Consider the following 24,270-nt stretch of genomic DNA (forward strand, 5'->3'; position numbering starts at 1 on the left):
GCAACCTACACCACAGCTCACAGCAACGCCGGATCGTTAACCCACTGAGCAAGGGCAGGGATCGAACCCACAACCTCCTGGTTCCTAGTCGGATTCGTTAACCACTGCGCCATGACGGGAACTCCTAAACTCAATTTCATTTCTACATACTGACCAAAAATACGTGAACATGGAATTTTAAAATACTATTAACAACCAAAATCTAAATTTTAAAAATAGTATTTAAGGAGTTCTCAGGTGACGCATCGGGTTAAGATTACAGCATTACGGCAGCTTGGGGCGCTGCCGTGGTGAGGGTTTTGTCCTTGGAACTTCCACCCAAAAAGATTTTTAAAAAGAGTGTTTGAAATAGCACCAGGAGTTCCTGCTGTGGCACAGTGGGTTAAGGATCTGGCACTGTCTCTGTGTCAGCTCAGGTTGCTGCTGAGTGGCAAGTTCAATCCCCAGCCAGCACATTTGGTTAAGGATCCAGCAGGTGATGTGGCTGTAGCGTAAGTCACAGCTATGGCTTAGATTCAGTCCCTGTTGTGGGTGAGGGACCTCCCCCCCAAAAGGCATCAAAAATATGAAACACTTAGGAATAAACTTAGCAAAAGATGAGAAGGGAGTTCCCATCATGGCACAGTGGTTAACGAATCCAACTAGGAACCATGAGGTTGCGGGTTTGGTCCCTGCCCTTGCTCAGTGGGTTAAGGATCCGGCATTGCTGTGAGCTGTGGTGTAGGTCACAGACGTGGCTCGGATCCTGCGTTGCTGTGGCTCTGGCGTAGTCTGGCAGCTACAGCTCCGATTTGACCCCTAGCCTGGGAACCTCCATATGCCATGGGAGCGGCCCAAGAAATAGCAAAAAGACAAAAAAAAGAAAAAAAATTAATTTGAGATGTTATACTCCTAAGAGTTCCCTAGTGGCTTGGTTCCCTGGATCTGATGTTGTCACTGCTGTGGCTCGGGTTGCTGCTGTGCACAGATTCCATCCCTGGCCCAGGAAATTTCACATGCGACAGGTACAGCCCAAAAAAAATTTTTTTTAAATCATACTCCCAAGTGTAAAAGCTATAATTGCAAAGCTTCTAAAAAGAATACAGAAGAAAATTCTTGTGATCTTGGGATAGGTAAAGATTTATTAAATAGGATATAAAATGCACTATACACGGAAGAAAAAAATGTTAAATTAGACTTCACTGGAAGTAATCTACTCATTAAAAAAAAGGTAATAAAGACAAATGGCAAGCCACCAGCATGAAGAAAATATGCACAACGCACATATGAAGGGACTCATATCCAGAATATATAAAGAATTTCCCTAAATCAATAATAGTCAATTGATTCCATTGAAAAATGGACAGAAGATTTGAATAGGCACTTCACAAAAGATGATGTCTATATCATCAAAAAGCATATACAAATATATTCAACAACACTAATCACCAGGGAAATGAAAACTAAAAGTATAATGAGATACCATGACATACTCAAAAGAAGAGGTCACATTTAACAGGTTGACAATTATAAGTCCTAGAAAGGATTTTCAGTAGCTAGAACTCTTATCTATTGCTTGTTGAAGTGTAAAATGGTACAAACACCTTGTTAACTGTTCTGGTAGTTTCTAATAAAATAAATATACACCTCCCCAATGATAATTACATATCCGGACATTTATGCAACAGAAATGAATCTATAGCTTCACAAAAAGTTTTGAACTGAAATGTTCATTGCTTCACTCTTCATAAAATATCAAACCAGGAAATAACCCAAATACTTATCAGCAGGAGGAGGGGTAAATATTGTATATTCAGTCAGTGGAATAGTACTTGGCGATAAAAAGAACAAACTACAGATACATGCTACCATGTGGGCGAAACTAAAAATATGTTGAGTGAAAGAAGTTTTCATATGAGTACAACTCCATTTATATGAAATTCAAGAACAGACAAACCAAATCTATGGTGATAGAAATCAAAATAGTTGGTTAAGTCAGGAGGATGGGGGTTACAGGTAGGTACTGACTGGAAAAAGGTATGAAGGAATTTTCTGGAGTGATGGAAAATGATCTTGATCTGGGTGATGGTCACCCAAGTATAATTTTAACCTTTTTAAAGTTCATGAGCTGAACACTTAAGATGGGTGCCCTTTAGACTGTGTAAATTGCCTGTCATTAAAGTACTGTCAGGACAAGGAAATCAGAAATAAGCCACCATTTATAAGGGCAAAATCATCACACTGAGAACAAGTTTGTCTATATTACAAGATATTTCTTTCTAAATTTCTTCAGCAGCACTTGTTCAAAGCTGATCTAATTGTATTTTATTTGCAAGATAGGAAGTTGTCAATGGTCCAAGAAATTTCCAGAAGTGCAATGACTCTCATATTTACTTTGGAATTAGAATGGCATGTTCCCTTTGTTAGATTTCACTTTTACTTTCACTTCTAGATTCCTGGGTAGAATCTTTGTGTCTTTCTTTAATTAAAAATGTAAAAACTTACAGTGAGATAACATTAGGCTGGAACTGAATTTGTTCCAGGAACATTATTATGTGAAATTCCTTCTAGAGAAAGAATACTTTTTATCATGGTTACCCTCAAGGAAAAAATACTTTAGAGTTGATTATTTAATAACAGGATATTGAGAACACACCACTGTTAAGGGTTACCAAAGTTCCAGACCAGGACAGGGGTGGAAAACCCTCTCTCACACTTACTTACACACTGTGTATAGGAGAAAACTAGCAAACTAGAGAGAGTAACGGCCACATGTGCCTACCTTGTTATTTTGCTCAAATAGTTCCTTGTTTATTTCTATCTCTAAAGAGTATTTGGAAAGAAAATATATTTAGGAAAGTTGGATACTGGGAGGAAAAGGGGAGTTATTACATGAAATATTTGGGATCGTTAGAGGGCTAGAGGGGAAAAATGTAAGGTATATTAGGCTATTAAAAATTGGGGTGTGGAGTTCCTGCTGTGGTACAGTGGGTTAAGGATCCCGTTGCAGAGGCTCCAATGGTTGCCAACTTGGCGTGGGTTCAACTTCCAGCCCAGTGCAGTAGGTTAGGGATCTGGTGTTGCCGCAACTGTCGCTTGGGTCTTAGGAACTTCTTTGTCCCAGGGATGTGGCCAAAAAAAAAAAAAAAAAAAAAAAAAACTGGGAGTACAGGTTTAGAATCAAGAAGAACCAAGGGCATAGATTGACTCCATTTTTGTAAGTCAGTCAACAAAGATTTATCAAGCACCTTCTGTTTGCAGGTACCTCACTAGTGCTAGAATAATGTGGTGAATGAAATATACACGGTCCTTGATCTTGTGAAACTTAAAATTGTTACAGGAAAACAATTACTTTAAAAAAAAGATCAATAACTATAGTTGTGCAAAATTTTGCAAAGGAGACATCCCCTCCAGGCCCTGACAGGTCCGATCCCAACTTTTATTACTAGTGTGAAGAATGTGGGAATCCTAGTTAGTTCAGGATTTCTTAGGCCACAGCCTTTTTTTTATTTTTAAATTTTTTTGGTCTTTTTGCCTTTTCTAGGGCTGCTCACCGTGGCATATGGAGGTTCCCAGGCTAGGGGTCGAATCAGAGCTGTGGCTGCCAGCCTACGCCAGAGCCAACCTATACCACAGCTCACGGCAACGCCGGATCCTTAACCCACTGAGCAAGGCCAGGGATCGAACCTGCAACCTCATGATTCCTAGTTGGATTCGTTAACCACGGCGATACGTAGGCCACGGTCTTTAAATTGAGGTAAGTGTCACCTTTGGCAAACTTACCAAGTATTTACAAAGATTTAGCAACGGGTAAGTGAAAACTCAAATAGTTTTAAGGGAATTAGCAACCTGATCCTCAATTTCTATATATAGTTTTTCCTAAAACTGATCTGCCTGAAAGCAAGAGCTGTTACCATTGCCAGGCCTGTCCTGTCTTCTCACCAGCCTTTTTACAATGGTTCTCTCTTCTTAAATGAGACAGACCCACCCCTCACCCATCTTGATTTCGGAAGTGGTATAGTATTGGCCCTGGGTATAAAATCTTCTTGGACAACTAGAAATAACTGGTGTTAGTGTTGAAAAAAATGAATGACTCTAATATCTGGGTATAGTTATCAGGTATAATATAAGTCGCTCAGTTAAATCTGAATTCTAGCTAATCAATGATTAATGTATCCAATGAAGAATATATTGCATGGAACATACTTATATTAAAAAATATTCGTTATTTATCCCAAATTTAAATTTAAGTAGATGACCTGTACTTAAATTGCTAGCTATGGCAACCCTAACTGAGCAAAATTCCTGTGGTTTCCAAGTCACTGATTTCAATAAAATTGAGTTGTCTACTGATAACTAATCACATTTGAAGATTAAAGATTACTAAATAATTTTGGAGCTATAAAACAGATGTAAAATTCTGAAAAAATGATGTAATAACACTTATTCTGGGTCCATACTTATTTATGTGAAAAAGATTTTTCAACACATAAGCTTTAGAAATGAAAAAAGGAACAGAATCTATGCTGAACCCTGTAATATTCTAGTAATAGGTAACAAAAAAATAGTTCAAATATAAGCTGCTACTCCCGTTAAGATTGCACTTACAAAAGAATTTTACTTTTTATCTTGAGTAATTATCAGTATTTATAGTTATATTGTATTGACCAATAAGTACTGAAAGTAATATAAATGCTAATGCAATCAAGGAGAATTTTTTTTTCTTTAACATAGCTTTATGATCACAGGAAAAGGTTAAATTTCAATTTATAAATATTTGATTCATAAATGTGTGCCAGAGCGGTCATAAATGTTTTCATTATAAACATATATTAAAATTCGGTGGGGAAGTAAAATGTCCAAGGACCAAAAGCAGTAATGCATTATTTTCAATTGTTAAAGATGAGCTGATACATTAATGACAGAGAGTATCAAATGGCTGTCATATTTATAGCCCACTGAATACATTTAAAAGTGTTCATCAGTTTTATCCTAAAACATCTATGTCTACATTTTGTAGTCCCTTGGCAATTACAACAACTTTTATGTTTTAACATTAATTTAAAAATGTGAAAAGAATATATTCCTCTTTTTTTCAAAATAATTTTGTTGGTTATATGATTATTGGTATATAAGGACCACAGTATTTTTTCCATCAGCTCAAAGATGAGTTGAAACGGCTTATAAAGTTTTGAACTAAGCAGGCTCAAAAATGGATTGAAATTCATGTGGCTTGAAATTTCCATGATGGGTAAGCAATCTTTCTGATATAATTCCAACTGGAGCTCTAACTGCTATGAGCAGCAAAATCCACCTAATACGGAAGATACCCCAGCTTATCCTGACTGTACTGCATTCTTGTTTCCACAGGATGATGACGTTCTGAGTAATATGGGTTCTGCCTTTAATGCTTCATATCTTTGATTTACTGGAAGACAGGAAAATCAGGTGAGTTCTCTCAATCTGTTACCCTGTGTTGCAGTGTCTTTAGATAAATGTGCTTAATTATAGCTTAGGCAGAGAAGGTAGAGGAAAATATGGCAGTCTAGTTAAGACTCTGAGATCAGGTTTCCATGAGACTATGGTGGTAATTTAGACATCTCTTGTGAGATAGAAGACCAAAAGGAGGAATTTGTTTTATAGCCACTCCACCCTAATTATAAAAACCAACCAAACCAAACCAAACCAAACAAAAAAGCAAACCCCACTAAAAATAAACTGAAAGGGAGAATCTTGTGCTTTTTTTTAAACATACCCCTACATTTCCATTTATGCTTTACTTTCTCAATTAGAACAAAAAGCACAAATTATCAGGAAAATTTCACAAAGTTTCGGATTTTTCCCCCCTGTAGGAGATGGACCTTTTCCAAACAGGCTGACCAATGATCGATCACCTTCCGCCTTCCTCGTCTGACCCATGAACAATGAAGCAAAGGTCTTTCAGTAAATGCCACGCGGATACGCCCCTGTTAAGAAACAGTCACGCTTTTAGGGTCATGGAAATCCCCGAGTGGGTTTGCCAGGCCACTGATTAAGGGGAAGTGTGTGTGGTTATTACCGCTGGAGTTCCCCTAACTCTTAAGAGGAAAGCACCAGCGCTCAAGCAAACCGCCAGGAAGAGTGCGGGACACGGTGATCCGGGTGGGGGTGGGAAGGGGCGGGGCGGGGGGAGACGTTTAAAAGGCTACGTGAGACTCCAGCCCGCAAGGAACAGCCGGGTGTGACGCGTGTCACCCGCGAAGACTCGGCCGGCACATCCTCGTTGCGTGAACCCGCCAGAGCAGCACATCCGCGACAAGAGCTGGGGTGAGTGAACGCGCGCGCGCGCGCGCGCGCGCGCGGGGGGTGGGTGGGGTGGGGTGGGGGCGGTGCGTGTCTGTGCGCCTGCGCGCGTCTGTGCCCGCGACCCCTACCCCCTCGCCCCCGCCTCCCGAGCCGGAAGGAGCCGAGTAAGCATCTGTCCGGGGGGCGCACGGAGCCAGCCGCAGAGGATCGGGGGAGGCGGTAATCAAACTCGCTGCAGAGCCTAGAGAGGCTCCAGAGGGGCTCTCGAGCCCCCAGACACCGGATGAGAGTAGGAGCCCGGCCGCCCCTTCCCTGCGCGCCTGCGCTCTTCCGGCCTTTCCCCGCCGCCGCCGCCGCCGCCCATACTTGCTCCTCAGCCGGTGGGGCCCGTGGGGCGGTTGGGACCCGCGCCTCCCTCAACGACACTTACTTTCCGTACGCCTTCCTGCTCGGTGTGCAGTTCCTATTTTCCTTTGGGGTGAGCCAGTGGAATGGGGAAGTTTTAATTGGTTTAATTCGATTGTCAAGATGGTGCCAGATGAGTTACAGCTCAGAGCCTAAAGCAGAGCTTGGGCATAGTCAGGACTCGGTAAAAAATCTTTACTTAATGAATAGATGGAGGAGTGTTCCTAAGTGGTGGCAGAAAGAGCAGATTTTTGGTGGTTTTCCTGGTGATCAGCGTGGCAAACGCTGTAGTGCCACCAATCCAGTTAGTAAAAGTGCTGGGGGTGTTTACCAGATGCAAAACAAGCAGTAATGTTAACTTTGCCATTCTCTATCGCCAACATTAGGTATTTCTAATACCTGCTACGTTCTAGGACCACCTCAGAAGACTGTACATGGGTTCTTCAGGTTTAATTCTCACAGTTTAATTCTCACAGTTCTAAGAAGTAGTTACTATATTTATCTCCACTGACAGTGAGCAAACAGGTGACACCCTTGCTATGGGGAGAGTGGTACTGGGACCCTAGATATCAGCCAGACTCCACAGCCTGGTATTAAACAGTCACTGAGTAGACTTTGTAGTCATTAATGTAAAATTGATGTCCTTGGTGCCATCCACATGAGGGTGCTTGGGGACCCAGTCAAGTTTGCTAACACGCACTTCTCAGCAGAGAGTCTTAGTGTCGTATTTCCCTGGTGGCTCAGCAGGCTGAGGATCCCACGTTGTCCCTGCTTTGGTGTGGGTTCTTTCCCTGGCTCGGGAACTTTTGCATGCCACAAGCATGCATGGATGTTGGGGGCGGGAGGGCTGATACAGAACTGAAACCCAGTTTTGTGAAGGAGGCAGACAGAAAAGGCACGCTTAACCTCCGGTATCAGAGACATGGATGTACTAAGTGCCTGAGAGGGTAGAGACACCCAACATGCCGGAAGTCAGGGAGGCTGCCCACTAGAAATGATGAAGTAAGAAGAGATGAGGTTGGAGAAGGAACTGCTAGAAAGAGGAATTCCAGGAGAGTGGTATCAGAAGCCAACATTTCTTGAGAGGAAGTGGACCTCAGTGTCAGGTGCAAAAAATTCCACTGGTTTTGGGAACGTCATTGGTGTTACTCATATCGAGAGTTGTTTTGAGTGGTGCTGGCTAAAGCCAGAAGGGAGACCTCCATAGACATTTGTGCACTTCACCTGGCAGTGAAGTGAAGATGAGGTACAGGTAGTTGCTCAAGTGAAAAGTGGGGTTGAAAGAAGGTTTTTTTTTGGTGTGTGTGTGTGTGTGTGTGTGTGTGAGAGAGAGATTCGAAAGCCTAGACAGACCAAAGCATGCTTGTTATATTGAAGGGAAAGAACCAGTAAAGAGTGGGAGTTGAAATGAGGGAAATGGAGTTAGGGGCAAGGTTTCTGAGGTCTGTGGGAGAGGATGGGATTCTTTCAACTGAGGCTGTGAGTTGTGAGCAAGAAAGGCATAGATTTGAGAATGTAAAAGGGTTACTGCTCAATGATTTGTCTTCTTTGAGAAATAGAAGGCAAACAATCTGCTGAAAGTGAGATAGGGAGTGGAGAGTAGCACAAGGTACATCTGAGGAAGGTGTTGAAGGTTTGGAAGAGCTGTGTAGGGCGGTGGGCTAGGGATGAGGGTAATTGCTGAGGGATGGCGAAGGGCCAGCCAAGGTGGAGTCTGATGTCATGCTGGTCCCTTGTCTGCAAGGCTGTAGATCTTCCCCAGCAGCGTTTAGAATTCTAGCATTGGAAATAGTTAAGACAGTCTGAATTGATCCAGGGTTGGCATCTTGGCATATTTTTGTATATTTATAGTATAGCTGTTGCCTAAATTCCCACAGACATATGCCTTGTTCCCACATCAGAACTTCTTTAGGATAAGATCTGTTGAAGGCTTTGCAATTTCAAATGCCTAGGACCTAGGCTAACATAAATGAATGAAACTAGGAGTGGTCTCTTTTAAAGCACACTTTGCTCACATATTTAACAGGAAAATTCTTAACAGTTAGGAATATTCTTCCTTTCCATGAAGAAGTATGGTACCACATGTCTGCCTTTCATTGTTATTATTTTTGATGGACACAGATATTAGAACAATTTCACTTTGTAATTCTACTATTTGAAAAACAGTAGTGCTGGCCCAGTGACAAATAGCAGCTGACAGTTTCTGTATCAGAGCACCAAACGGCAGAGCATGTGCCCCTCTAAAGGGTACAGCCGCTGCTCGGCACTAGCTGATTGTGCCATGCAGGAATATAGGCCCAGTGTAGCCAGATCTTGTGATTTTTCAAGAGAAGGTTGGAATCTAGAATGTCATGGGAAGTGTCTTAACTTCTTAAAAATGTCGGTCATTAGCTATAACGTTTAAAAATACCACAGTCCAAGAAAAATCTTATTTTGAAAACTGGTGAAATTCAAATAAGGCATGTAAATTAATTTATAGCATTGTATCAATGTTAGTTTCCCGGTTTCTATAGTTGTAGATGTTAATTTGGGGGAGGTTGAGTGAAGTATGTAGAAACTCTTTATTTTTGTGAATTTTCTTATGTTTAAATTTCAAAGTAAAAAGTTAAAAAATTAGTGAAATGCTGGAGTCCAAACATAATACCTCTGCTGGCCACCTGTTTGAGCACTCTGGTTTTTGTGTGGGATTTCTTGGCTTCTGCAGTGCCTGGCATAGAACCTTGTACATGGTAGACATTCAGCAAGTATAAGTGCTCTGCTTTGGAAAACTGTTTAAAAAGAGATCATTGTGTTACATCTATGAGTGATTTGACTTTCAAAACTGTCTTTTTTTTTTTTTTTAACAGGTTTTACAAAAGAGACAAACTTTTCTACTTCTAGATTTTTCCAGTTTTTTTCTAATAAATCAAAACATCTCAAAATGGAGGCCTAAAACTCTCAAAAGGGACTTAGTCTGATCTCCGGGAGGTAGTTTTGTGCATGAATAAACAAAGTAGTTCACTGGAATTTTTGGTATCCAAAGAATGTTAATTTAAAAAATATGATCTAGTTGTAAGAGCTATTAACTATAAAGCAATACTTAGTTTGATTCTGAATTTGACTTGTGGATGTAAAGAAGTGATTGTAGCTGGCACATACCGTTCAACTACTCTTTTCAAAATTGGCCAGGTAGTCTCCCACTGGCTGCTGTATGGAACAGAAAGAAGTACCTGTGTTTGGTAAAGATTTAAAAATGAGTGACAGTTATCTAGAACAAAGAGCTAATATTCAGCCCTCTGCTAAATTAGAGAAATACGCATATAAAACCTTTGATATATTAAAAGTTTCTGCAGTGACAAAGAAATATCAAGAACAAAACTTTTTGATAGATGCAACAAATTTAGAGAAAGTTTGAAAGATGAATGTGATGGTTGGTAAAGAAATTAACACTTATAAGACTATTGATACTTTAAAAGTTAAAAATTTACCTTCTTCAGATGGGCTATTATCTCTGAGGATAATAGAATGAGAATGATGGCTGGGTGGTTACATTTTGGTAAATGAACAAACTTACTCAGAAAGAAAATTCACACAGAGACAGTAATAAACACCAAGAATGTTTTTATAACAATGTGTAAAATTTTTGACTAATGAAGGGAAAACTGAAGTTAGTTAGACACAATAACTCACCTCTGAGGGAAATAATCACTGGTATTGAGATACGTTTCTCTTGCCACCTGGAAATAAAGCATTCACATCTGCAGTAGAGAGCCCTACCATGTGTGGTACCCAGGAAACATGCTTGCAAATCACTTGTAGAAAAACCATGATGACTTGTTTATTGGTCATTGCTGATATTGATGTAGCACCTACTTACCAAGAGCTAGTCAATAGTTGAGAAGTTCTGAATTTTGCAGTCTCTGCTGTTCAGAAGTAGTGGATTGTGACAAAGTGAAATTATTATTGTGTTTTGTCATGATGAATTCTGGCTCAAGATATGCTATCTGTGAAATAATTTCTGACCAAGGCCAATTTTTTTAATCCTTTTTTTTTTTTGATTACCTGTCTTAGCTTGCAGACTCAGCATTGTGACATTTGACTGTTTTTAAAAATAAGTCCACTATCAGGAGATTTAATGTTAGCTCTCAACGGCATGAAGCTGAACCTAAAAGACCAAGTGAGCAAATATATTCATCTCTGATTATTTACTTGAAGTGTAATGTTTAATTTGCTAAAATCTAATGGTATCACTGTGACTAAGCAGTCAGGTGATTCCTGACTATCTATGTGAAGTAATTATTATTTCTAAATCTTGAAACTAGGTCTTGAGATAGATTAGCCAATTCTGATACTAATTAAGATCATTATTTGGAAGAAAATTTTACCTTGTTTTGTTCTTCCTATTAAAGTGATTGTAGGAAGAAAAATTACTTAATTTGAGCAAGATTTAGGATATACTATATTTCATTGAATCTAAGATATCATCATTTGTAAAAAATCATATTTTATGTACCCATAAAAAATAAAAATGCTGTTAATTAAAGTATGACATGCCATTAACTGTAAGATAACCTCTCCATAACAGAGATACTAAAACATGCACCTTAAAATCAGTGAAATATAGTAATCCATTCTTTTCCTCTTTTGAGGTAGGTCTAATTTTTTTTTTATGGCTACCAAATTTCATAATTTTTTAAAAAGCAAACATGGTTTGAATAGTTTTGTGTGCATAGAACACTTACCCAGTACAGCTTTCTGCCAAAACAAACTAGCTGCCTGAGACATTTTATCTTCAGGCTGCCTGAATGTCACTGAAGCATACCAGTGGAGAGAGTGGCCCTCCTGTGGAAATGCGAGACACCAAACAGCGTCTTGATGACCTAAAGCACTCTACACTTTTATGAAGGGTTTTTATTTTTATCACTAGGTACTGTGAGGAATCTTGTTTACATTGTACAGTAGAAAAAGTATAAAGTGTATACAAAGGTGCAGGTTGTACATAACTGTCCCTTAAAATGTATCAGTATATAGAAATTAGCATCTTGCCATGCCCAAGCCCTAAATGCAAAGAAGAAAACAGAATGAAAGATTTCCCGTTCTAAGTGTTCAACCTAGTACTAAAATTAGTAAAAATCAAAAGCCATGCACAAAACTACCTCCCCAGAGAAAGGCTAGTCCCTTTTCCCCTGCATCCACTTTATTATGAACATAGAGAAAAATAGTGTATTCTTATCAGATTTAATGAAAAGTACCAACATGTTTGAACTGAAGTATGACTTTTCCTGTGAACTCTACCGAATGTCTACATATTCAGCTTTCCCTGCTGGAGTTCCTGTCTCAGAAAGGAGTCTTGCTCGTGCTGGTTTTTATTACACTGGTGTGAATGACAAGGTCAAATGCTTCTGTTGTGGCCTGATGCTGGATAACTGGAAACAAGGAGACAATCCTATGGAAAAGCATAAAAAGTTATATCCTAGCTGTAGCTTTGTTCAGAATCTAAGTTCAGTTAACATTTCCGGAGCCGCTTCTCAGCCTACTTTTCCTTCAGGAACAAATTCCACACATTCATTACATCCAAGTTTGGAAAACAGTGGCTATTTCAGTGGCTCTTATTCAAGCTTTCCATCAAATCTTGTAAACTCCGGACCAAGTCAAGATTTTTCTGCCTTGAGGATAAGTCCCTACCATTGTGCAATGAATACCGAAAAAGACAGATTACTTACTTTCCAGATGTGGCCATTGACCTTTCTGTCGCCAGCAGATCTGGCAAAAGCAGGCTTTTACTACATAGGACCTGGAGACAGAGTGGCTTGCTTTGCCTGTGGTGGAAAATTGAGCAATTGGGAACCAAAGGATGATGCTATGACAGAACACTTACGACATTTCCCCAACTGCCCATTTTTGGGAAATCAGCTTCAAGACTCTTCAAGATACACTGTTTCTAACCTGAGCATGCAGACATATGCAGCCCGCTTTAAAACATTCTGTAACTGGCCTTCTAGTATTCCAGTTCATCCTGAACAGCTTGCAAGTGCAGGTTTTTATTATATGGGTAAGAAACTTAATCTGATGATTAAAAAAACAAACAAACATGTTTTATCTAATGTTTTATCAAACAACATGTATTCATAAGTTTGGGTCCAAAATTCATTTTAGGTCACAGTGATGATGTGAAGTGCTTCTGCTGTGATGGTGGGCTGAGGTGTTGGGAATCTGGAGATGATCCATGGGTGGAACATGCCAAGTGGTTTCCAAGGTAACTTTTAAAATTTTCTTTGCAAATGGGTGTGATTATTGTGAGATGAGTTATATGTGTTTATCTTATAATAAAGTCTCTTTGTTTTAAAAACACATTTCTGAATAAATTTAGGATGGATTACTTAGAAAAATAATTGCTTAAAAGGTTCTGATGGAAATTTAAGATATCTTGGGTTTTCTTTGTAAATACAGACACACACACACACATACACACATATAAATAACATACGCTCATTGTGAAACCCAAATCACAAATTCCCGTTGTGGCTCAGCAGAAACGAATCTGACTAGTATCCATGAGGATGCAAGTTTGATCCCAGGCCTCACTCAATGGGTTAAGGATCCAGTGTTGCTGTGAGCTGTGGTGTAGGTCTCAGATCCACCTCAGATCCTGCATTGCTTTGTCTGTGCTGTAGGCCGGCAGCTACAGCTCTGATTTGTTCCCCTAGCCTGGGAGTCTCCATGTACCATAGGTGCAACCCTAAAAAGACCAAAAAAAAAGAAAAAATTGTTGAAAAGTACAGAGACAAAAAATTTAAATGTCCTGAAAGCTCATTACCTAAGGATGACCACAGTTAGCCATTTTAGTGAACACCCCTCCAGAGATAGCTGTTTGCAAATGTACATATAGATAAATGTATATAATTTTACATGAATTAGATATTATATGTACTGTTTTGAAACTTGTTTTTCAGTCAACATTGTATATTTCCATTCCTTCAACACTCAATAATGTTGATTGATTACCTGTCGCCAGGTATTGTCTGTCATAGGTACTTAAAATAGTTGAACAATACCAAGACTCCAGTCTCAATGTTAAACTTTTAGAAGGAGAGGACAGACAATAAAAATAATAAGTTACGTAGCATGTTGGAAGATAGTAAGTGCTATGGATAAAAAGAAAAAAAGAGGAGTTCCTGTCTAATGAATCCGAGTAAGAACCATGAGGTTGCGGGTTCAATCCCTGCCCTTGCTCAGAGGGTTAAGGATCTGGTGTTGCCATGAGCTGTGGTATTGGCTGACAGCTACAGCTCCAATTCTTCCCCTAGCCTGGGAACCTCCGTATGCTGTGGGTGCGGTGCTAAAAAGCAAAAAAAAAAAAGGAAGAAAGAGCTGAGTAAGGGAGATTGAAGGACCAGGTTGGTTGCACTATTAAGTAGGGTGATCAGGGTAAATATAGACCCATCTCATCTATTTTGATCACCACATAGCATTTTATTGTTAAGTCTTACAGTTTTGATTATTTCATACTTATATTCTCCATTTTTAATCAAAATCAGTTAGCCTATAATTATATTTTTCATGGTCAACACTTTTAGCTTTTTTTTTTTTTTTTTTGTCTTTTTAGGGCTGCACTGGTGAAATATGGAAGTTCCCAGACTAGGGGTCGAATCGGAGCTGTAGCTGCCACCCTACACCACAGTCACAGCAATGCAGGATCCGAGCTGCATCTGTGACCTACACCACAGTTCACGGCAGCGCTGAATCTGTAACTCACTGAGCGGGGCCAGGGGTCGAAGCTGCGTCTTCATGGATCCTAGTCGGTTCAGGTTCGTTACTGCTGAGCCATGACGGAAACTCCACTTTTAGCATTTTTAATGTTGATTACTAAACTTAGTATCCTAACTCATTATTTAGGTTTTTAAACATAATACCATATTTTCATTTATAGCAACTTTGTACTCCCCAAATATTTCAAATTTCAAAAATTATGAAGATGATAGAAAATACCTTGCATAGGCATTTTTCAAAAGTGCCCCTGGCTTTCCACTGTGGTAATTTTGTGAATATAGAGAAAGGGTAAATTTGCTTTGGTTGTGTCATGAATTCATTTTATACTTAAATTTCACAGTAAATATGCATTATCTAGGAACTGCCAAACTTGTGAATATCTGACTTATTAGAAAACGTGTTCAGGAGTTCATGTCATGGCTCAGCAGTTAACAAATCTGACTAGCATCCATAAAGACACAGGTTCGATCCCTGGCCTTGCTCAGTGGGTTAAGGATCTGGTGTTGCTGTGAACTGTGGTGTAGGTCACAGACCTGGCTTGGATCCTGCGTTGCTGTGGCTCTGGTGTAGGCCTGTGGCTACAGCTCTGATTCGACCCCTAGCCTGGGAACCTCCATGCCTCAGGTGCGGGCCTAAAACAGCAAAAAGAAAAAAAAAAGAGAAAAAAGAAAATGTGTTCATCTTCCTCATTCTTTTTTCCTTTGTATATTTTCAGTTTTTAAACATAACAAAGCTTATGTATGAACAGTATGATTTATTAGGGAACTTTCTACCTGTCTCCTTGGCTCATTATTAATGTTGAGAGTGTTTTTAGGAATCTTAGAATAGTTGAAGAGGGCAGCTAAGGACTCAGAGTGGAGACAGCCTCACTTATCTACAGTGGACTGACAGCCTCGTGACTCTTATCCACTTCAGCCTTGGCAGATTCCAGCTATAGCCTTCCTCTTTCTTACGTCATCTTGCCTTTGACTGCAGTATCTCCTACCACTTCCTGTATGCCAAATGAATAGTTGGGGGTTATAGTTATATTTATGCATATTTGAAATACTTAGCAGTCTACAAGTGTCTGAATTAAAATAAAGACGCAAACTTAATTTTGCTTACATTTTAGGTGTGAGTACTTGATACGAATTAAAGGACAGGAGTTCATCAGTCGCGTTCAAGCCAGTTACCCTCATCTACTTGAACAGGTAGGGACAGGTTTTCCTTTGCTTTTTTAAAATTGTTGGTTGAATTGATTTTCTGATAATTATAGGGAATATAGTATTTTAGCGAAAAGACAAAAGAGTTACTTTAAAAATACATTTTCTTTTTTTAATACACAACATGATTCAGCACTGTTCTTTGGATAACAACAGCTCCAGAATTAGAAACCACCTGAAAAGGAACACTTAAATTATATTTCTGAGTATTTCTCCAATAAAGTTGCAATAAATTTAATTATTTGAAGAAAAAAACTCAATAGTAGCATTTAATAGTTTTACTATATAAATTTTTCTCAGAAGGACTCAAAAAAGATAATTGTTGAGTTCCTGTCATGGCTCAGCATAATGAACCCAACTGGTATCCATGAGGATGTAGGTTTGATCCCTGGCCTCGATCTGGTGTTGCTGTGAGCTATGGTGTAGGTCACGGAAGCGGCTTGGATCTGGTGTTGCTGTGGCTTTGGCATAGGCTAGCAGCGATAGCTCCGATTCGACCCCTAGCCTGGGAACTTTCATATGCCTAGGGTGCAGCCCTAAAGAAGAAAAAAAAAGAAATAAAAAGATAATTGTATTGCCCTTTCCGCTTTTCCCAGAAAAGCAAATAAGAACCTATAGAATAGTTTGAAGGTCAAACACTTCCTTCCCAGAGGCAAGGGTCTAGCCTATCCCACAGGATCTTCCAGAAAACAAAAGATTTTCAGGATGATAGGCAACCAATGATTGTCTGATAGATCACTGAAAAGGTGTAGCCCTTTTCTTGCCTTAATGAAAGTGGATTTTATTTCTTAATATACATAGACATACTCTCTCAGTTTGTGACCTATAGAGTCGCTGTTGAATGTAAATGAAGTTCTGCTTTTGACCAAAAAAATTATGTTGCCAATAAGCAAGTTAGTTTGCAATGAATTAAATAAAGTTTCTTGATTAATTTTTATTGCAATGTATAGGATAAGATTTACATTTTAATCGGTACACTTTTTTTTCTATAGCTATTGTCTACTTCAGACAATCCAGAAGATGAAAATGCAGAGCCACCAAGTATGTATAATGAGGATAATTACTATACTTAAATATTAGAACTATTTGATACTGTTAAGATTGAAAATTGCTAATTATAATAATATACATTTGTATTATGATTTATAATTTCAATGTATTTTCAAACACTGGTATTTTTCAAGCTTTAGTGCATATCACAATTGCCTCAGGAACTCTTAAAAAATACTGTAGATTTCTAGTCTCTACTTTAGCCGTACTAATTGAATCAGAGAATCTAAGGAGGGGCCTTGAGCATCTGTAGTTTTAACAAACCGCATACATATTATATCCAACCTAATCCTTATTTTCAGACTAGTGTGAGAATGGGTACACTGTGACATTAGATTGCTCACATATTCCTCTGAAATGGAGAGAGCAGAAAACAATATCCCCATTTTTCAAAGGGACCCTGAGGCTCAGGGAGGTGAAGTGACTTATTGATCACCTTAAACCTTAAAGGCTGATAGAGCCAATATTTGAATATGCTCTTTTCCATTATCCAGTGTTCAATTCAATAAATATTTATTGTGCTTTTGCTATTCTGAGGAAAGAATAGAGAAGAGGATAAACATAACACCTGCTCTCTTGAGCTAGTGATCTAAGAGACACAAGCAAATACACAGATAGGAGAACAGTATGGAACGTAAAGTGTGCTCTCAGAGTGTATGCGGGACAATTAGCCCAGACTTGGAAGGTCAGAGAAGCCTTTCTAGAAGTATTTGTCTTAGCACAGAATCAAAGGGAAGAATAAGAGTTAACCAAATAAAGGGAGGAAAAGAATATTCTAGGCAGAGAGGCCAGCACATGAAAGGCTAAAATGATAAAAGAGAATAGGTACATTTGATGAACTGAATAAAATTCTGTGTGGCTAGACGTAGGATTTGCAAATAGATAAGTGAATAAGGAAGGCTAGCTGTAGGAGTGGTCAGCACTACAAGGCAGAATTTGACCAAAGAGCTGTCAGTTTGTGACTTCTGGGCTAGAGTTTAGAGGGGGAATGAGTAAGTAGAAGGAATGAGGCTGAAGGGGTAAACAGGATCCAGACTATAAGATCTTTAAGCCGCAACTCAGTTATCCTCAAAGCATAAGAATTGTTGATGAAATTTAAGAAGGAATGTGACACATTCAGATTTGTGTTTTTAAAAACTCATTCTGGTTACAATGTTGAAAATGAATTTGGAGCAATATTGTAGGAGGCCATTGTACTAATAGAGGTGAGTGGTGACAGTTGGCCTCTTTCAAAATCATGTGAAACAGGAGTTCCCGTTGTGGCTCAGCAGATTTAGAACCCAACATAGTCTCCATGAGGATGTGGGTTTGATCCCTGGCCTTACTCAGTGGGTTAAGGATCTTGCATTGCCACAAGCTGTGGTGTAAGTTGCAGATGTGACTTGGATCCAGCATTGCTGTGGCTGTGGTGCAGGCCGGCAGCTATAGCTCTGATTCAACCCCTGGCCTGGGAACTTGCATATGCTGCAGGTGAGGCCCTAAAAAAAAGAAAACTGCGAAACATATTTGATTTAGATAGCTCATTTGTTCACTGAGCATGGGAAAAAGGAATCTCAGTGCTGCTGGGAATGATCCCCAACCTTCTGTTTATTTCTCCCACTCATAGTTATGCCAGATAATGCATATTTTGAATCTGAATACAATATTCCATATTCTTATTTTAGTGACTGAAGATGTATATTGTTATTTTAAATTTAAGAAGGGTAATACAATATAGTACTTATACATTTTCTGGGCCTTACATTTTTGATATTGTAATATCTTATAGTTTAGAAAATATGTAGACTATCCCAATATGTGTTAAATTCTTTATTCCACATAGTTGTTCATTTTGGACCTGGAGAAAACCATTCAGAAGATGCAGTCATGATGAATACACCTGTGGTTAAAGCAGCTTTGGAAATGGGCTTTAGTAGAAGGCTTGTAAAGCAGACAGTTCAGAGTAAAATCCTAACAACTGGAGAGAATTATAAAACCATCAGTGATCTTGTATTAGATTTACTTAATGCAGAAGATGAAATAAGGGAAGAGGAGAAAGAAAGAGCAACTGAAGAAAAAGAATCAGGTACACATATTTATTAATAGTCTTTATTTCCATAAGGATGTCACTGGTATAGTTATTGAAAATATACTTGTAGTTATTTAATCCAATCAGATTTTAAGTCCAATATTCTGCATTTGAATTCTGAAAATTTTCTTCACATTAAAATATATTTGAATTGCTTGTAAGTAAATGGATATGTATATATTGAGTGAAAGCATTGTTTCCTACTTTTTCTTAATTTCTATTTTCCCTCTGGAGAATTGACTGCATATGTAATTATTCATGGCACATTTTTGATCCCATACTAGTTCCTCACTCCTCTTTGCTGTAGATTGGGGTGGGATCAGGAACAATCATTAATTTTAATATTGGCATAACAGTGTGCCTAAGCCTGTGACTGTAATTTAATGTATAAATTATAATAATACAAATTATTGTATACAACTTATTATATACAAATTAAATAATACAAATTATGATAATTTAATGTACAAATTATAAGTTTGTGACTGTCGACACAAGGATTGAGTTCCATTTTAGAGCGTCCTTCTGTTATTTAGGGGAATGCTGGGATGCTATTTCACATTCTCTCAAAACAAATTACGCATGACCTTCCATGCCAGCCTGTCTGCTCCCTGTTGCCTCTACTTTACTGCCCTTTACAAAACGCTCCCTTCTCTGCAGGTTCCTTTTCATCTGGTTGCTCTGACTGCCATGAGCACTCTGGCCTAGACAAAGAGAAATGTTGATCTTTCCTTTGCCACTCTTTCCCAAGCATGGACCAGATCCAAGAGTTCTTTCAACACAGCTGAAAACAGGCTACAGCTTAAAATAAGCTCTTACTGGAGATTTAGGGATAACAGAAGAGCATTATATCACAGATGCAGTTGACAACTAAATGTGGCCTCTCTTGGTGCCACATTTAGTTGTGCCCCTAAGCACATCCTCATGAATCTCTCTGCCTAACTCCTGATTCATCTCTGTGTAGCTCTGGTCAGTTTACCTAATGACTGTGACAGTCCCAAGCAAAGCTCAGGGCCCTAAATATCCACAAAGTCCAGAAAGAGAAAGGTTTGCCCCATATCCTTGTCCAAGGTCATGTGGGACCTCTTTCTTCTCAGGATGGTTGATGGTGAGATGTTACTCCATTCCTGGAGGAACCTTCCCCTGGCCAACCCAGACAAACATACCAGACTGTAGTAATAAAGCATCCTCTGTTTGCCAAAGTGTGAATTATTCAGTTCTGCACGTCACCAGTACAGCAGCAGCATTGACCAAGTTCATCTTCATGCAGCTTCGTCAAGTTCTTATCCATCGTCAGGTGAAGAGAAGGCTACAGGTCCTTCCTGTAGTCCTCTCAGTCTTCACTGTCATTAGTGAACATCTCCTCTCCACAGTGGCTTATGGACTCTATAAAGTCTAAAGCCATCCAGCTATAAAATATTTCTTTTTCTTCCAAAAAAAAAATCAACAAAGTTTCCAGAGATGACTTCATGTCAGCAGTATACAGTAATTTTCATTGTCAAAAAGATCCATTAGCTTCTCGGCTCCCCATTATATCCATACTCCCAAACACAGTGTCTGCACATAGTCTGTACTCAATAAATATTTTTTGAATGACTGAATGAAAATACTTATGTTTTCATGGCATATTTATAGTTTCTCAGAACAGTAGGTGACTAATTCCTTGATGGGTGTGAATAAAGAGGCAACTTAGGATATTTTTTTCAGAATAAAAGAATAATACACTTTAAAGGTATATTCAAGTCTTTACCACTTATAATCCGTAATACAGTTAATGACTTTGAAAGGAGACTATTTTCTTCAGCTACTAGCAATCTAGTTTTATAAATCAGAGAACTTATTACATTAGGTGAAGTAAAATGTAATTAGAAAAATTAAAAAATTGAAAAATTAATATATTCAACATCAAGTATAAATTATATTTTAATTTGCTGATATAATCACTACTTCTGACATAGATTATTCAACAGTATATTAAGTGCTAATTCTTTTGCCCTTTTGGCTGTTACTTCTTTGTTCTACTGTTCTTTCAATGCTGGAAGTTGGCGGTTCATTTGTTCAACAGGTATTTCTGGAGCATAGACTTTGTGCCACTCACTGTTCTAGGTCCTCGTCCCTTTCTCATTTATTCCCAGAACTTCAGTTCTCTTCAGAATGTCTATCTCAGGCCTTGACTTCCTGACTAAGCACAGTTTTTTATTCCTTATTAAACAATATTTGACAAAGTCATAGTTTCTAAAACCTAACAGTCATCTCCCCCCCCCAAATATTTTTTCATTAAACAGCCCAATTTCTCATTATTTTGTATAAAGGCTTTATGGATTATGGTAAAACTATGATAATTGATTAATAAACCTAGATTCATAAGTCATATTCGAAAGAGATGATAAAATTGCAGAGTACCCAAGTATAAAATATTTTACCAATAGGTACAAAAATCTAGATCTGGAAGGAGAATACAGTGATGACTAGTAGGATTTATTTTTCAAAATGCTGTTACTGCCTTTCTCCCCTTATTGTAAAATATTTAGGCAATGGCAATATTATGTCCAATCTGGGGAAATAATCATTAATCAGCAATTTCATCTTAAAATGGAATTTTAAATTTAATGACTGAATAATTTAAGAAAAAAATAGTCTGTCATTTTAAATCTCTTGATTTTTGCCTTTCCCCACTTTGACAGGATTGGATTGGAATTTTTTTTTTTTTTTTTTTTGTCGTTTTGCCATTTCTTGGGCCGCTCCCGCGGCATACAGAGGTTCCCAGGCTAGGGGTCTCATCGGAGCTGTAGCCACTGGCCTATACCAGAGCCACAGCAACTTGGGATCCGAGCCGTGTCTGTGACCTACACCACAGCTCACGGCAATGCCAGATCCTTAACCCACTGAGCAAGGGCAGGGATCGAACCCGAAACCTCATGGTTCCTAGTCGGATTCGTTAACCACTGCGCCACGACGGGAACTCCTGGATTGAAATTTTTTAAGTTGTAAGTTTTATTTGGTTAAAGGCTTATTAGCAGTATTATTGCAGAATGGTTGAGAGCATAGATTGTGACACCAGGTTGCCTTGGTTTGACTTTTGCTAGTCATGTGTCCTTTAGCAACTTACTTGCCTCGAAGGGCTGTTGTGAAGATGAAATGAGTTAATACTGTAAAATGCCTACCACAGTGCTCAGGGTTAGTTCTTATTATAAGTAGAGTTATTGTCACGTACAAAGGATCAGGTAAGCCCAAAGCTAGCGATCAGCCTCAGCGCCTAACTGATTATGACTTATGGTTGTATTCATTCAGTTGTATGTGTAGATGTGGAAGGAAGTTTGTGGGCAGAGTTGGAATGTGATTGCGTTTTTTATTTTTTTCTATAAAGATGACCTATCATTGATCCGGAAGAACAGAATGGCACTTTTTCAACACTTGACTTGTGTGCTTCCAATCCTGGATAGTCTACTAATTGCCAGAGTGATTAGTGAACAAGAACATGATGTTATTAAACAGAAAACACAGACATCTTTACAAGCAAGAGAACTGATTGATATTATTTTAGTAAAAGGAAATTATGCAGCCACCATATTCAAAAACTCTCTACAAGAAATCGATCCCATGTTATACAAGCATTTATTTGGTGAGTGCTAGAAATTTACTTTTGGAATTTTCTAGGTCAAGAAAATATGCTCTTATTAATAATTTGTGATTATTGAAGATAATTTAACCTAATTTAGAAACCATTAATTGTACAAAAAGATTGAAGATTTTCTCTGCCTTGACATTATGAAAATTATTTGTAGTATTTGGCTAGAGTCTAAACTGTTAGTTTAAAAATATATCTTCTGTGACTAAATATTAACCTTATTTGTAACAGTGATGCTTTTTCTTTTTCTCCCTTAGTGCAACAAGACATAAAGTATATTCCCACAGAAAATGTTTCAGGTAAAATAGCATTAATAATTTAAACTAGTAGAAAACATTATTTTTTTGTTTTCTTGGCTTTTTGTTGAGGGAGAAGTAGCAAATTGCCTTTTATTAAAATTTGCTTTTCTCTTCTTAGATTTATCAATGGAAGAACAATTAAGGAGACTACAGGAAGAAAGAACATGCAAAGTGTGTATGGACAAAGAAGTGTCCATAGTGTTTATTCCGTGTGGTCATCTGGTAGTCTGCAAAGATTGTGCCCCTTCTCTAAGAAAATGTCCTATTTGTAGAGGTACAATCAAGGGTACAGTTCGTACATTTCTTTCATGAAGATCTAAAACTTTGCCTAAACTTTAGAACTAATGGATTAAATGTATTGTAATCTTAACTTTGATACTGCTTTGGTTTCTTTAAATTTTTTATTTATTTACAACTCAGAAAATTTTGTTTTATATAAATGTATTTATATAAATATATATCTAAAACATGAACATATATATTTTATATCGTAAGGGAATGATAGGATTTTGTTCTTGTGAACAAAGAATAGGGAAAGCACTACAAGCACAATACTAAATGAAAATTATAGTACTATTGATATTGTAACTGAAGTAAAAATTTTTTTGAACTGATCTTTCAGAATTTTCAGTATTTTGGAGAAACATGGATTCTCTTGCTTTATCTATCCCTGTCTTATACATAGAAGGTCTTGATGTTTGTTGAATGACTTTTTCAGGACATGATGTTTTTGTAAAGAATTCTGTTAAGCAACATTTTAATAAAGCGATCAAAATTACTCTTGTTCTTAATACCTTTATTTCTATGATATTGGATAGTTCAGGCCCCAGGCTCCTTCCATACCTCCTTAAGACCTCTTGAATATTGAACTACACGTTATGTCCCTTTCTGGAAGAGGCTTCTCCGTTTATACTTGCAGAGTTTAGGGGTCAGCCTGGCTTTAAGCTATAGGATTTTATTGGATGTCTGAGTCAAAAGCAAATAATCCTCGCAGTAGATTTGTTTATTCATTTGTCTGTTGATTCATTTAGGAAGTTTCATGCCTGCCCTACCCATGGGGAAAAGCCCCTAATTTTATTGTCACTGCTTCTGGGACTTAGTACACTGGTTAGCAGTGTTTGGAACAAACAGCTTGTTCTCTTAAATCAGCTTTTTCTATACTGCCAGTGCAGAAGGATTTCCTCCCTTGCATTATTTTTTGGTACTCAGTATGTCCAATTCATAATTCTCTATCCTGTAGAGTTTTGAGGGCTTTGAAACCAGAAGTAACACTGTAATTGTGAATAATCTACAGAGACAAACAAAGGCCAATCACTTAAACCAGTTCTGGGTGTTTCTTGGAGTTCTGCAGAGAGAAAGCTTAGGAAGCAAGCAAGGAGGAAGAGATTCCATCTCTTCGTTCTTATGCTAGGAGACTACTTGGGATGCACTTGATTTTGCCTCTTTGTTAGAAGATTTAGTTTTCCAGTTTCATGCTAACTGCGCTGTGTGAGGCTTAATTGTAATATTGCTTAGGTGATTTGTAAGTCAGTAATAAGATAAATCTTTGGATAGTATATACTCTTCACAACATCTGTTTTTTGTTTCATTCTTATTGCACACTAC

General features: G+C 38.2%; 1 protein-coding gene across 6 annotated transcripts; it reads left to right on the top strand.

Annotated features, from left to right (window-relative positions):
• The first annotated feature begins 6,182 nt into the window (after positions 1-6,182).
• Positions 6,183-23,443, top strand: LOC100622590 (putative inhibitor of apoptosis). 6 transcript variants are annotated; one of them, XM_084975850.1, is made up of 9 exons: positions 6,183-6,428; positions 9,516-12,700; positions 12,805-12,904; positions 15,530-15,608; positions 16,613-16,661; positions 18,493-18,735; positions 22,106-22,360; positions 22,624-22,665; positions 22,784-23,443. In XM_084975850.1, the coding sequence occupies exons 2-9, from the start codon at positions 11,851-11,853 to the stop codon at positions 22,975-22,977; spliced, it is 1,812 nt and encodes a 603-aa protein (XP_084831976.1). In that variant the 5' UTR covers positions 6,183-6,428; positions 9,516-11,850; the 3' UTR covers positions 22,978-23,443. The 6 variants fall into 6 exon arrangements, with proteins under 6 accessions (XP_084831976.1, XP_084831974.1, XP_020918366.2 ...); XM_084975848.1 differs by having other exon boundaries at positions 6,183-6,285; XM_021062707.2 differs by having other exon boundaries at positions 6,418-7,775.
• The last annotated feature ends 827 nt before the right edge of the window (positions 23,444-24,270 follow it).

This window comes from Sus scrofa, chromosome 9, assembly GCF_054392235.1.
Source record: "Sus scrofa isolate SSC_HxYL_T2T_F1_AM1 chromosome 9, Sscrofa_HxYL_maternal_Yorkshire_Landrace_v2.0, whole genome shotgun sequence".
Classification (NCBI taxonomy): Eukaryota; Metazoa; Chordata; class Mammalia; order Artiodactyla; family Suidae; genus Sus; species Sus scrofa.